At 40.7% G+C, this 14,201-nt stretch overlaps 1 protein-coding gene across 4 annotated transcripts in view; it reads left to right on the forward strand.

Moving 5' to 3' along the window:
* Positions 1-4,482: 4,482 nt before the first annotated feature.
* ROBO4 (roundabout guidance receptor 4) overlaps positions 4,483-14,201 on the forward strand; it is a 69,361-nt gene continuing 59,642 nt past the window's right edge. For all 4 annotated transcript variants that reach the window (XM_058194588.1, XM_058194585.1, XM_058194586.1 and 1 more), the window contains exons 1-2: positions 4,483-4,747; positions 9,031-9,354. In XM_058194588.1, the coding sequence (XP_058050571.1) occupies positions 4,681-4,747; positions 9,031-9,354 (391 nt within the window). In that variant the 5' untranslated portion in view covers positions 4,483-4,680. The remainder of the gene's footprint in view (positions 4,748-9,030; positions 9,355-14,201) is intronic.

The following is a 14,201-nucleotide window of genomic DNA, read 5'->3' on the forward strand; positions in this document are numbered from 1 at the left end:
TCAGTTCAGGAGATTAGTGATGCTTTCCAGTTGTTCAAGATTTCATCTCCAGCCAAGATGGTCAGTTGAAACAGTTTGTGCGAATCATAATTCAGACTTGATGTTGGGCACCATGTAGCCCAATACATAGCTAATTAGAATTTTTGCATTTAAATCTCATGCTGTATTTCAGTCAGGTTGCTTTTACACTATTATTCAAGGTTGAATAGGTGAATTGTCTAGTTTTGATAATTGTGTTGTTTTCCAGTTAATGTACTACTTTGGAATCCAGGGGTGGTGAAGCTGGCGCTGTTTGGCATTTCCCCAAACATCTGTCTGAATGCATCATTTCTTTTACTGTTATGGAGGCAATTTGTGCCTGGAAATTATTCTTTTGATTTATTCTTCTGAGGGTCAATAGCTCACTGGCAAAACATACACTATGCATATTAGAGAGTCAAGATTTAAACTCTACAACCTGTAGTTAAATAGCAGAACATCTGTATGGTGCAAAACCATACGAACAAAAGTAACCTATAGCCTCAAGTAGATGACAATTTACAGATGACAATTTTTGGCAACTTCTCTTTTTCAAATCTTCTCTGAATGTTGGGATGGATACTCTGGGGGGTGGCTGTCAGGATTATATGGGAATTTGGCAAAAACTGTTCCCCATTCTTACAGTTACAAGAGAATCCAATTTTTGATAGAACATGACTCCGTCTCTTCGTCTTTTAAAAAAATATTAGTTTTGTGAATGATTGCTAATAGTCTTATACTGTGCATCTTTATATTAGAAATATGCATTCTTTATTAAAAGTATGCAATTGCAAATGGAAATTCTCCAGCCAAAGATCTAAGGAAGACTTCTATTGATGGATCTTAGGATTCCCCAGTTCACTTCTCCACACCAACATTGCAATGCTAAATGGTAGGACTTAGTACTGCAAAAAACAAAAAAAATCTACATTCTTTCAGCTGAACAGAGAATTTTCTTTTGAATTGTCATTTATAGGATAGGATAAGATTGGTGAGATTTTCTATAGCAAGGTTGATGTCCTTAGGAATGTTTTGTTATAATGATAAACCTGTTTGGAAACTGCTATTGACCAAGAAATATGGAGTGATAATAATAATAATAATAATAATAATAATAATAATAATAATAATAATAATAATAATAATAATAATATTTTAATTTGTATACCGCCCTTCTCCCGAAGGACTCAGGGCGGTGAACAGCCATCATCATGCAGCAACCAATCAGGATTCAGCTTTAAAAGTTTATCTGAGATCAAGTCCCACCCATTCCCCTTCCTTCTGCTGAAGACATACATTATGGATTTCAGGGAGAGACACTGGGGGCCAATTTGGAACATAACTTGAAGGTAACTCAAATAAGATTTAATACACAGTTCATAGATGTATTCAACTCAAACCTCAAGAGAGATCAATCTTGCCACGCCAGATGAGTCAGAGGCTTAGGAATTCTTATATTTGAATATCTGAGCTAGCTTAACACTAATTATCTAATAGGACCCATCCTTAGCAATGGGATTTATAAGATTCTTTCAGCTCAAGAGCTAATTCCCATAGATGCTTACCATTATTAAGCTCCAGCAGCCCTATAAATATTGGCTAATTCGGCCTTAGCTATAGTAGGTGTCCTAATGAATCAGGGCTTGGAGTTGGACCCAAGTCTGAAGTTCTTCACTGACATATTAGCCATTAGCAACTTCTGTAAATTACTTTTCAACCCTCTTTGTCTGGAGGGAACTATCAAAAGCTGTCATTGAACAGACCCATAGGACCAACATTGCAGTTCTGTACTTTGTAGATAGTAAAGGCAGTAATTACATGCCTGCTACTATAAACAGCTATGAAGCCAAAGTAATTAGTCCTATGTTTTATAAGACTTGTTCTTATAAAATCCAAGATTCCTTGAGTTGGTCCAATCAGAACTTTAAAGATCTGAAGTCCAAATGTCTTGTGTATTGTCTGCATCTCAAACTGAAGCGCAAATGGTCTTGAAATCTGCATTTTTTCCAGAAATCCATTCATACTCCTTCACCATTTGAAGGGTGTTCATCCCAAAGTGCACAGCTAAATGCCTATGGAGATTCCCAGTCATTCAGGTCATGTTTGTCGGTAGCCACATTTTGTATTATTGCTATTTCTACAGTAGATGCCACTGTTTAGGTTTTCCAAACATGAGCCTTCTATACAAACTATTTTTTTTTCATATCATGTGTACTTTTAATTAGTTTGTAATCCTTCGGAATGTGTATTGTTTGGGCAGCTGGTATATGACTGTTCTATAAATTGAAATTAATTTTTTTTTGTACACTTAGTAAATTACCAGTTCTTGCAATTCAGTGTCTATCAGCCGTTCACCTGATATAAGAAGCCCCATGGATGCTTATTTTAAGTCTTTATCCATAATGCTGCAAATGTCTGAGTTTTGGGGGGGTTAATCTCTTATTTCTTAAGCATCTCTCTCTCTCTCTCTCTCTCTCTGTGTATGTGTGTGTCTCTGTGTGTGTGTGTTTGTTTGTTTCAAATACACTTCCTGCCTCCTTTGCTGCATCCGACTATTATTCAGCTCTACATTCCTGGCAAACTCTGGCTTTTTCTAAGGCATTGTATTAAAACTTAGTGGGGAACTAAAAACAAAACAAAGAAACCAATGTGTTTAAAATCTCTGTGGACCTGGTGCAATCCAGAGATATTTACAGGATATGATCAAAAAAGTTAATATGGCAAACAAAATGATGCATTTTATGCTCTGCCTGTCCCCCCCCCCATGTGTGTTTCTTTAGAGTTAATTTTTTTTTAATCCTACCTTTACTATTTTTATAAGTAACCTAAGGCAGTGAACATACATAATAATCCTTTCTCCGCCTATTTTCCTCACAACAACAATCCTGTGAGGTAAGTTGGGCTGAGAGAGTGTGACTGGACTAAAGTTACCCAACTAACTTCCATGCCTAAGGCAGGACTAGAACTCACAGTCTCCTGGTTTCTGTCCTGATGCCTTAATCACTAGACAGGCTGATTCTTGTTACATGTAAAGGTTTAAAGGTTTTCTCTGTCTAGTCATGACCAACTCAAGAGATTGTGTGCTCATCTCTGATTCTCAGCTGAGGGAGCCTGCGTTGTCTGAGGGATGTTTTTGTCATCATCTGGTCAGCAGGAAAATAGAGAATGCAGGAACTTTCCCACCAAAGTGGTACCAGTTTATCTATTTGCATTTGTATGCTTTTGAACTGCTAGGTTGGCAGGAGCTGGGGTGAGTAACGGTGCTCATCCTGTCATGTGACACTTGGGTCTCAAACCTGGGCTGTCAGTTTTTTGGTTGACAAGCTCATTGTTTTAACCATGAGCCATCACATCGCCCTCTTGTTGTATGAATGTAGTATTGCAGGCTAATTCTGCTGACTGCCAGCAGTTCGATTCTCACTGGCTCAAGGTTGACTCAGCCTTCCATCATTCTGAGGTCAATAAAATGAGAACCCAGATTGTTGGGGGCAATATGCTAACCCTGTAAACTGCTTAGAGAGGGCTATAAAGCACAGTGAAATGGTATATAAATGCTATTGCTATTGCTATGTATGGCGCACTAAAGAAAAATGGAACTTTGAATACACCATTGTGGATCACATTTTGACTTTATGATCCTAGGGGATCTATGTCTTGCAAAGAAAAATGTTGTTCTGGAATTAAAGGCGGTGCACAAAATGCTAACAGCCTCATATTTTCATACAGTTCTTAAAGAGTATGATTATATCTTGATGAACATCTTATCGGCTCATGAGAAGGGAATTTCAGAACCAGCAAAGCTTTCAGGCAGCTGACATTATCATGTAATTGTACCTTGTATTGTGTATATCCAACTACTGTATAAAAAGTAAATACATATTAACATTTTGAAACGTAGGACGCACTACAATTTAGAGATAAGTGAGTGCTGTATAATCAAATCCTGGACCCTGTGCTGTTTCTGAGTGCCACCAGCCACTGCCTTAGTCTCATCATATGTCTACTGTAAATGCCTACTACACTTTTAGTAAAACAAGAAGAATCCAGATTTTGGGGAGGAGGGTATGAAATTATAGTTTGGGTTTTTACATTGGCAAAATGCTTAGCTTGATGATTAGAACCCATTGTGCTACAAAACCATTTGTATTTTCACAGTATTGTTTGGCCTATATGTACAAAACAGGGTTGAAGTAGAAATAATTGAAGAAAGGGAAATGGGAAGGGGAAGATACCAGAGTAAAACAATCTGCTTGAAGAAAAGTATTTTTTCCCCCTGTTTAAAAATAGGACAGGGTCCCACTGTGAAGCAGGAAGAAACTAGAATGCTTGTGCGTAGACTCATTTTTGTGCAAAAGTGTGATTTTTTAGGCAGCTGTGCTTTCAACCTGAAGCTGGAAGATAGCTGCGGCTGAAATTCACACCCAGTACCACCCCTTCCTGTATCCTGTGGCCAGGAAAGGAAAAATATATGGACATGGACTCATTAATTGGGAGGACGTCAGGAGTTGAGGAGAACTGTTTGTAGTGGGTGGAACTTTGTGTGCGTGTGATGTGTGTGGGACTAAACAACCTAAAAGTTCTGGGGGTACAATGGAGCGGCAGTGAGCAGGGTCTCATCCAGTGACTCTCTTCGGGTGACAGCTGCACAACAACTAGGCAACCATGTCAAGACGAAAACACATTGAGCCCTCCAGGCTCTGGATTTGGGCATCGTTTCTGTTAATGGAAGGTGAGTAACGATTTCATGGGTAGAATCTCATGGATTTACAGAAAGAATCATCTCTATCCTTGTTTCTGAGTCAATATGTTTCAGGAATTTGGGGAGTTTGGATAGAAGAGTAACTCTCAACAGCTCTTAAATTTACATATTCCTCGCATCCTAATAACTTCGCCATGAGGTTAGTTCTCCCTTGATGTAATGGATATTCCAGCACAGTGTGTTACAGGTGCTTTAGGTTTCAAAGAGTTTCTATGCTGTTATAGGTATGAAATAGAATAATTTCAATTCCAAATAAATTGTTTTGTGCTATGTTGGGTGCTTTGCATTTAAATTTTCTGTATTTGGGGCATTATATATTTGTGACATCTGGGCTCTTGCAGTCCATAATCCGGAGCTCAGCAGGAAGCAGAGATGGCAGCTCCTTGCCATCTGCTGTTTCTTTCCTACCACGAAAAACAAGTTTGTAATACCTTGAGCATCAGAAAAATCCAATACTTCATAAGGCAAGTTAGCTTAGACTTCAGCAGTTCTAAAACCAGCGAAAAGAATGCTTGCAGTATGGTTGCATGGAAGAGGATCATTGGTTGCAAAATGGTGGTTTGCTTAACACATGGTTTTAGAACCATTATTTTGTATTAGCTGAGTTCACTTATTACACAAATTCTTGGACTATGGTTTATAGATTAGAATACAGAATAACAGAGTTTGAAGGGACCTTGGAGGTCCTCTAGTCCAACCCTCTGCTCAGACAGGAAACCCAATACCATTTCAGACAAGTCATTGTCCAATCTCTTCTTTAAAAACCTCCAATGATAGAGCACCCACAACTTCTGGAGGCAAGTTGTTCCACTGATTATTAACTGTTAATACTGATAATAAATACTAAAAAACTGATGTTGTAACTATCAGGAAATTCCACTTTAGTTCTAGATTGGACCTCTCCTTGATTAGTTTCCATCCATTGTTTCTTATCCTGCCTTTAGGTGCTTTGGAAAATAGGACGATCCCCCCTTCTTTCTAGCAGCCCCTCAAATACTGGAACAATACTATCATATCACTCCTAGGCCTTTTTATTAAGCTAGACACACCCCTAGCAGTCATTCTTCATGTTTTAGCCTCCAGTCCAGTCCAGTTTGGTGTATTCCAGTTTGGTGTCTTCATATAAGACACCAAACCAAAACTATGTTATCTTATAGAGATAACAGAGATAAGTTATCTTATCTGCACATTTCACATTATTTCACGTTACCAGCTTGATCATTTGACAGATAGAAGTTCTATATTTGTACTAGTGGGAAAATTATGATTGGCTTTGTCTATTTCTCTGGATTTTTTTAAATTAAAAGACAGCATGTTCTGTGCATATTATTTTCGTATCCTTTATCTAAAACTGCCTACTAGGTTAGGTGGGATGAGGATCCTGATTCATTGCTTGTTTCTAGTTGGATTTGTTCATGGACTAGACGCAGGGGTCTCCAACCTTGACAATTTTAAGACTTGTGGACTTCAACTCCAGAATCCCTCAGCCAGCAAAGGATTCTGGGAGTTGAAGTCCACAAGTCTTAAAGTTGCCAAGGTTGGAGACCCCTGGACTAGAGATAGGGCCCCACCTAGTTTTTTTTATCTCAGGCAGCAAACTTTATTGAATTGGCCAGCACATTTACCTCTATATTCTTTCCCCAGTTTGATTTATTTTGAATTTATGAAAACAACAGCTCATTTGCTCTTCTCCTATTTGTAATGGTATGTGGGCATGATTTTGGGAGACAGAAGGAAGAGCTGCAGACTAGACAAGAGGCAGACAAGAGGCAGGTGAGTCTTCAGAAGGAATGTGGTTGTGGCAAACATCTCAGAAGGGACCCTCCCTATTTTCTTGGACTGTAAAAGTAAGGGGGGAAAAAAGAGATGTACTTCCAGACTTGCAAGATTCTGTTAATGTAAAATTACAATAAAGTTAGAGGGGGATGTGCTTCTTGTCTGGATTACCTCACAAGGCTGATGCTAAGCTTTGGAGTCTGATAAAGAAGTCTTTCTATATTCCTTAGATCAGTGGTGTCAAACTTGATTTCATTGATGGCCACATCAGGGTTGTGCTTGACTTTGGGGGGCTGGGATGGGTGTGGCCAGGGTGGGTATGGGCAGCTAGACATCACTCATGTTGGGGTGCCTGTAGTGGCCCGAGTACTCTGCCAGCAAAAGCAGGCTCCCAAGCTCCGTTTTCGGCTGTGACGGCTTCCTGCAACCCTCTGCCAGCGAAAACAGAGCTCCTCAGCTCTGTTTTCGCTGGCAGAGGCACTGTGGGCCGGTCCTTTGCTGTTTCCAGGGTGGCTCCACAGACCAGATCTAAGCACCCCTTGGGCCGGATGTGGCCCCCAGGCCTTGAGTTTGACACTCCTGCCTTAGATCAAGGTGATTCTATAACTCAAGAATTCAGAATTTGTCTTGGGCACCTTATTCCCATGCTTCTGTTCAAGGCCCAGGTACTGCATTGATGTAAAAAGTTATTTATCTTTACAAGAAGTAGGTAGAAGTATTTAGATTAATACTTTTTGGGGTCCCCGTGTCTGTCAGCATGTGTGTGCTGTGGCCTAGGACCTGAGCAAAATTTACAGACATACATGCACATATACACAGCGAGACATATGGCTTTGTCCTATACTTTTGGCAAACTGAACTGCTCTTTCCTTCTCACCATACTATTGGCAAGAAAGAAAAGCAAATACATCCTTTTAAAAGATGGCATTTTTATAAAAAAAAATAAAAATAAGGAGGTCATTTTAAGCACTGTGATAAACTTAAGGACAATTTTTTTGAAGTCATGATTGGGAAAATTAGCTGCACCTGGACTAGAGGAACAGTGAGAGCCTATTGTATTTGAAAGACCCAAGAGACTTTTCATTGTGGCTGGTGGTCCATGACTCTCAGTCTCCTCCAAGGTGACAATGTCAGGAAGCGTTGCAGAGGAAGTTCCAGAAGAATGACCGTGGGCGACAACAATGGGTTAGGTTCTCAGAGAATTCATAGTCATGGAATATCATTGTACATATAAAGTGTTGGAAGATAGAGGAAGGTTTTACCAGCTCTTGTTAAATCCTGAGGCTGGAAGGCTGAAGATGTGTATTTCTTTTTTCTTTTTTTTTTGAATGGTTGTTGTTTAATAATATCCTTTGGAACACTAAAAACACAGTTGTTATCTCAGGACTCCATCTTTAGCTTTCTTATAAGTGTACTCCACTTTTCTCCATTTTATTCAAGGGTGCATCCATGATCTTCTAATGTTTAATGTCAAGCGTAAGAAATCAGGAGCCAGAGAGGGTCAGAGGAATACAAGTTTATTGTATTCTAAAGCTCTCTACAAGAATCTGAACTACTAATGGTCAAAGCAACTTGGTGATAGATAAGAATCAACAATGGGCTGGACTTAGATCTCTTGTGGGCACAAAGGGACTCGAGACTCAAGATGTGCTTGACCCCTCCTTTAGGTTCAGCCTCTTTATCTCCTAAATCTAACTTCATAATAATTCTGAGAATCAAGTTAGACAGGCAGCAGTCTGGCTACACCATAATTCATAAGTTATGGAAATACACGAGTCCATAAATTCTTTAGAGAGGTCCTATCTCCTGTCCTCCACCCAGTGGTAGGATTCAAATTTTTCCACTACTGATTCTGTGGGCGTGGCTTGGTAGGCTTGGCTTGGTGGTGGTGGGGTCATGTGACTGAGTGGGCGTGGTCAACTCAACATCACTCACGGAAAGGTGGGGTGGCACCACTCCACCAAGTCATGCCCACCAAGCCACGCCCACAGAACTGACAGAAAAGTTCGGCCAAGTCTTCTAACGTTCAATCTGGCTGCTTCTCACCTCCTTCTCATGTTTGCTCTGTGTGTATGAGGCCAGGAAGGAGGAGAGAAGCAGCCACATTGAATACTGTGGCAGAGAGAAGCCAAACTTTTCTGCCTCCCTTCGCAGCACAGCTGCTCGGAAGGCAGCTCCTGTGGCCTGTCCCTTTATGGTCCCTTCTGCTCTTCTTACCTTAATATGTTCTTTGTTCACCACCATAATCTTATCACCATAATAAAGGAGGAAGAATGGAAAATTAGTAAGGAACAAAAATGCACCCCAGCTTTTCCCATTTAGACTAACAGAGGAACAGAGGCTGCCATCACAATGGAACTCTAGCAATTGTAAAGTCATCGACAGCAAAAAGCAGAGGAAGGTGAAGGGAAGAGATTTGCTGGGGGAAAAAATAATCAGTATGTTTCTGCTTCCCCTCTCCTTTCTCATTCTTCCAGGTTCAAGGTCTCGCTCCATGGAATTTGCCCCACAGATTCTTGATCACCCCTCCAACCTTGTGGTAGGTAAGGACCAACCAGCCACCCTGAACTGTCGTGCTGATGGAAATCCAACTCCCACCATTGAATGGTATCGCAACGGAAAGTATGTGAAACCCAGCAAAGGTGATGCTACTTCCCAGCCTACCCTCCTGCCAGATGGGTCCCTCTTCTTCCTCCGACTCAGCCAGGAGAAAGGAAAATCAGATGAGGGTGTATACCATTGCCTGGCCAGGAATCTTCTGGGTAAAGCCATGAGTAAAAATGCATCACTCTACTTAGAAGGTAAGGCACTGAAGTTCCTGGAGTATTTGCAGTAGTAGTAACATTCAGGAAGAAGCTTTGTTTATACCACATCCCAGCACTTTGTGCTGAGTTTCTTTCTTTGAGCCTATTCAATATGAAGAGATACTACTGTCCTTTCTGTATTGCTGTAGCCAGGGCAAAAAGACTGCTATTTATTAACTGCAGTGGTTGGCCATTTATTTCAGGTTCCTCTCCCTGTCATGGAATCAGGGGTGAAATGCTCCCGATTCGGGGCAGGTGGTTTGGAGAACCGGTAGCAAAAATCCATGCCCCCCCCCTTCCGCCCTTCAGTCCTCATGCCTAGCTGAGCCACGCGATCATCAGAGGTTTTTTTTACTTTTAAAAGCATTTTTTCTTCAACCGAAAAAATGCTTTTAAAAGTAAAAAAAAAAAAGCTTCTGATGATCGCGCTGCTCAGCTGGGATTGTCAGATCCTTTTCAAAGCATTTTTTCTAGAAGCTCTTCGGCCGAAGAGGCTGTAAAAAAAAATGCTTTTAAAGGGTTCTGGTGATCAGGCAACTCTGCTGAGATAGTCAGAACCCTTTAAAAACATTTTTTCTACCACCTCTTCGGCCAAAGAGGTGGTAGAAAAAATGCTTTTAAAAGTTAAAAAAAAAAGCTTCTGATGATCGCGCTGCTCAACTGGGATTGTCAGATCCTTTTCAAAGTATTTTTACTAGAACCTCTTCGCCGGAAGAGGCTGTAAAAAAAATGCTTTTAAAGGGTTCTGGTGATCAGGCAACTCTGCTGAAATAGTCAGAACCCTTTAAAAACATTTTTTCTACAACCTCTTCGGCCGAAGAGGTGGTAGAAAAAATGCTTTTAAAAGTTAAAAAAAAAAAAAGTTGGCCATGCCCACCCAGTCACATTACCAACCCCCCCAAGCCATGCCCATAGAACCGGTAGTAACAAATTTTATATTTCACCCCTGAATGGAATGCATGAGTGCCCTTGAAGAAAGGGAAGAAGGAACCACCAGACAAGAGCAGCAGGAATCCCCTGTGCCTTAATGGTCAGAGAAAGAAACTTAGGAAAGACCCACCCTAATTACGTAATGGTTACCTTCCCTTCACTATGCCTCTCAAGAGGTCAGCAAAGACAGCAAGTTGGGGTGATAAAATGCAGAACATCCTAAAAACTCCTTAATTAATCCTTCATTAATCCCCTCCTTCAGTTATCCTGTAATGATATGTGGGAAAGACCTTGGGACACGTGACAAAGGAAATGGTCCAATAAGAGGCAGCATAGGAAAGTGCACATGGCAAGCAGTTAAAAGTGGAGAGAGGGAAGTTTGTACTTTCGAACTTGCAATATTCTATTAACACAGTAAAGTCGATTTAGCTCACCTAGTCATGTTTCCTATCTGGTTTACCTGAGAAGGCCAATATCAAACTTACAAGTCTGAAAGTTCAGGCTTCCCAACCTCCACTTTTAATTGCTTGCTCCATTAGGATGAATTAGAATAGAATAGAATAGAATTTTTTATTGGCCAAGTGTGATTGGACACACAAGGAATTTGTCTTGGCGCATATGCTCTTAGTGTACATAAAAGAAAAGATACCTTCATCAAGGTACAACACTTACAACACTTAATGATAGTCATAGGGCACAAATAAGCAATCAGGAAACAATTGATTACAGTATAAATCATAAGGATATAAGCAACAAAGTTACAGTCATAAGTGGAAGGAGATGGGCGATGGGAACGATTAGAAGATTAATAGTAGTGCAGATTTAGTAAATAGTTTGACAGAGTTGAGGGAATTATTTGTTTAGCAGAGTGATGGCCTTCGGGGAAAAACTGTTCTTGTGTCTAGTTGTTCTGGTGTGCAGTGCTCTGTAGCGTCGTTTTGAAGGTAGAAGTTGAAACAGTTTATGTCCAGGATGTGAGGGGTCTGTAAATAACTATTAAGTTTCCTTCTCTGACCATTTAGCCACTGGGGGCTCCTGTCTCTTCTGTCTGATGTTTTCCTAGGCAGCATCTCTTCTTCCTTTTCCTCAAGGTCACCCATGCATTCCATTACACTGACCAATTTGTTAACGTAAGAAATATAAGGCATTTCCTTCATTCAAGCATACCTGCTGGGGCAAGAATATACAATAGAGGCAACTAAGCAGCAACTCAAGGATACCGGCAATCAAGCAGACTTCATGTCCTTCCCCAAAGAATTTTTTTAAAGTAGCCATCACCCTTCTTATTGTCCTGCTGGATACTTAAATCAAATCACCGTTCCTAAACTAAGCCAGGCCATAAGCCTAGCACAGTTTGACATGCTTCTATCAGTGACGGAAAGGGATTCAAAGGGATTTCACTCAAATCCTGGGTCTGCCCATATGGTGAAGGAGCCATCCAAACCATCACACGTGCCTTACTGTGCTGTCCATTTTATGCCGATGATTGCTGTGAGTTGCTAATTCCACACTTAATGAAATATCCCGGTGAGTCTGATCTGTTCTGTTTAAACCTCTTACTGTCAGATTCAAATGACTCTTATCTTTTTAAGTGTGGCTAAACTCTGCAACATGATATGTAAGATGTGGAGCAATCTGGCTGACAAATCTGTTCATCTAGCTACCTAATCAATATTAGTTAGGATAATGGATTTGGATGGTGAGATGGGCAGCATAAATATTCAATAAACAAACAAACAAGTATATTGTATGCATCCAAGTATTTTAGGGACTGGAAATTCTCTTATGTTCTTTTCAAGTTGTCACCTTCAATCTCAGTTCACCCCAAGGCAGAATCCTGTCCTAAGAGATGAATCCAGCATCAGTTTTTCACCCTCTCTGTTCACAGGTTTGCTTGGCTGTTTTTTGCCTAACTTTCAGGGTTTTTGAGATCCAAAAAATTACGCTGTCCGAAGACATCTCTGTGGTCATGTGGCCGGCATGACTCAATGCCAAAGGCACACGGAATGCTGTTACCTTCCCACCAAAGGTGGTCCCTATTTTTCTACTTGCATTTTGAACTGCTAGGTTGGCAGAAGCTGGGACAAGTCACGGGAGCTCACCTCGTTACGCAGCACTAGGGATTCGAACCGCTGAACTGCTGATTTTTTGATCGACAAGCTCAGTGTCTTAGCCACTAACCCACCGCGAGAAAGTTAATCAAACCATTAAAAAGCAACACCCTCAAATTATACATCTTTCTGTTCTCAATTAAGCCCTGCCAATCTGCAGCCAGGAGGGTTCTGTGCTTGTGGAACATGTTGTCTTCATAGCCTTAAGACAAGTCATTAAAGCTATTCCTAAAGAACTTGGGAGCTGGCTAATTAAAATATGATTACTTTGTTCATTTTTGTATCTCATTTGCATTTTCCTTCCGGGTCATTCTTAATCCACAGGAAGATGCTTTTGGTGTCCAGGCCCTGTATGTGGAACTCTCTGCTCCAAGTGAGAGAGGACTTCCCACCCTATTTAAAATGAAATGAACGTTGAATTTGGTTCTTCGGTGGAATCAGTTTCCTCTCTCCACGTCTTTATTTGGGAAGGTCGCTTTTTTAGATTTTTTAAAATGTAGCTAACAAAATTCAGCTACTTTGTTTATGTGCCACTTTTTTTTTTTTTAATCTGCTTTATGTTTTATAAGCCAGGTTGTGGATTGCAATGAAGAAAATGAGGTAGCAATTTTTGTAGAAATAAATAAATAACACAGAGGCCTCGGGGAGAGAGTAAGCAATGTATGAAAAATAATAAATCAGTTGACAGAAAATAACAATTAAAAGAATAATTGGAACACAAGGTATTCTCTCTCTCTCTCTCTCTGCCCTCCCTCTGTGTTTGTGTTTTTGTGTGTATATGTTTGTGGGTCTCTGTGCGCTAAGCTACATTTTTGCTTCCTTGCAACTGACACACAACCATATTTGCGATACAGGCTGGATGCCACATAGCCCATGTCTGCTACCCTCAGTCCACATTTTCTCCACCTTGGCATCCCCTGTAGAGTTGTGCAGCTCAAATTATTAATGCAATTAGAATTCTTCTTTAATAAGCAGGCCTGGAATCTCTCCAATTAACACTCCATTACTGATCAGATTCCCTTCAGCTCCCGTGGTCCGTCAGGAAGGCTCACGGTGGTGTTTGTCAGCTATAAATATTCATACAAGTAACGATGGCTTGGGAGATGCTTCCGCTAGCCAGGCTCAGTCAAGTGTGCCAGAAGAGGCTGCCTTTTCAGTACATTTCTTGCAGAGAACTGCCGGCTCTGGCTGGCTGTCAGCCCAAGCCAGGAAAAGAGGCCAAACAGGTGCTCCAGGAGCCAGCAAAGGTCTCATTTTCCTTTTTTTCCAGCTTCCTTCTCGATGCATCCCTTCCAAACAAAATCAGCAGGGAAGTAGATGTTGTTTTGGCATTTTGCTAGAAGTGTGAATCTCCCTCTGAGCAAATTGGCTACAAATGTGTGAAAACTGGGATGGGAGGATCCTAACCTGGAACATTTCAGAGAGCAGATATGAGAACACTGTTTCATGTATCCAGACTTTTTTTTTTTAAGTGCCACTTTTTAGCTGTATCAAACATTTTATTTGGTTAAATCATGCTGGCTGGGTAATTCTGGGAGTTGAAGTCCATGGGTCTTAAAGTTGCCAAGTTTGGAGACCCCTAGTCAAATCTTTGACAAATTTTGGAATGCTAACTTTTTTGTGCAATGGTTACTCAGATGCAGAGCTTTTCCTTTGTTCCTAGAAGTTTACAACTGTGCCCCTAAATGTCTCTCAACATTGACAATCTTAAGATGTGTGGACTTCCATACCCAGAACCCTAAACCCTAGCCAGCAAACTCCAAGCCAGCTGGGGAAATCTGGGAATTGAAACTCACATATCTT

This window comes from Ahaetulla prasina, chromosome 9 (genome assembly GCF_028640845.1).
Source record: "Ahaetulla prasina isolate Xishuangbanna chromosome 9, ASM2864084v1, whole genome shotgun sequence".
NCBI classification, from domain to species: domain Eukaryota; kingdom Metazoa; phylum Chordata; class Lepidosauria; order Squamata; family Colubridae; genus Ahaetulla; species Ahaetulla prasina.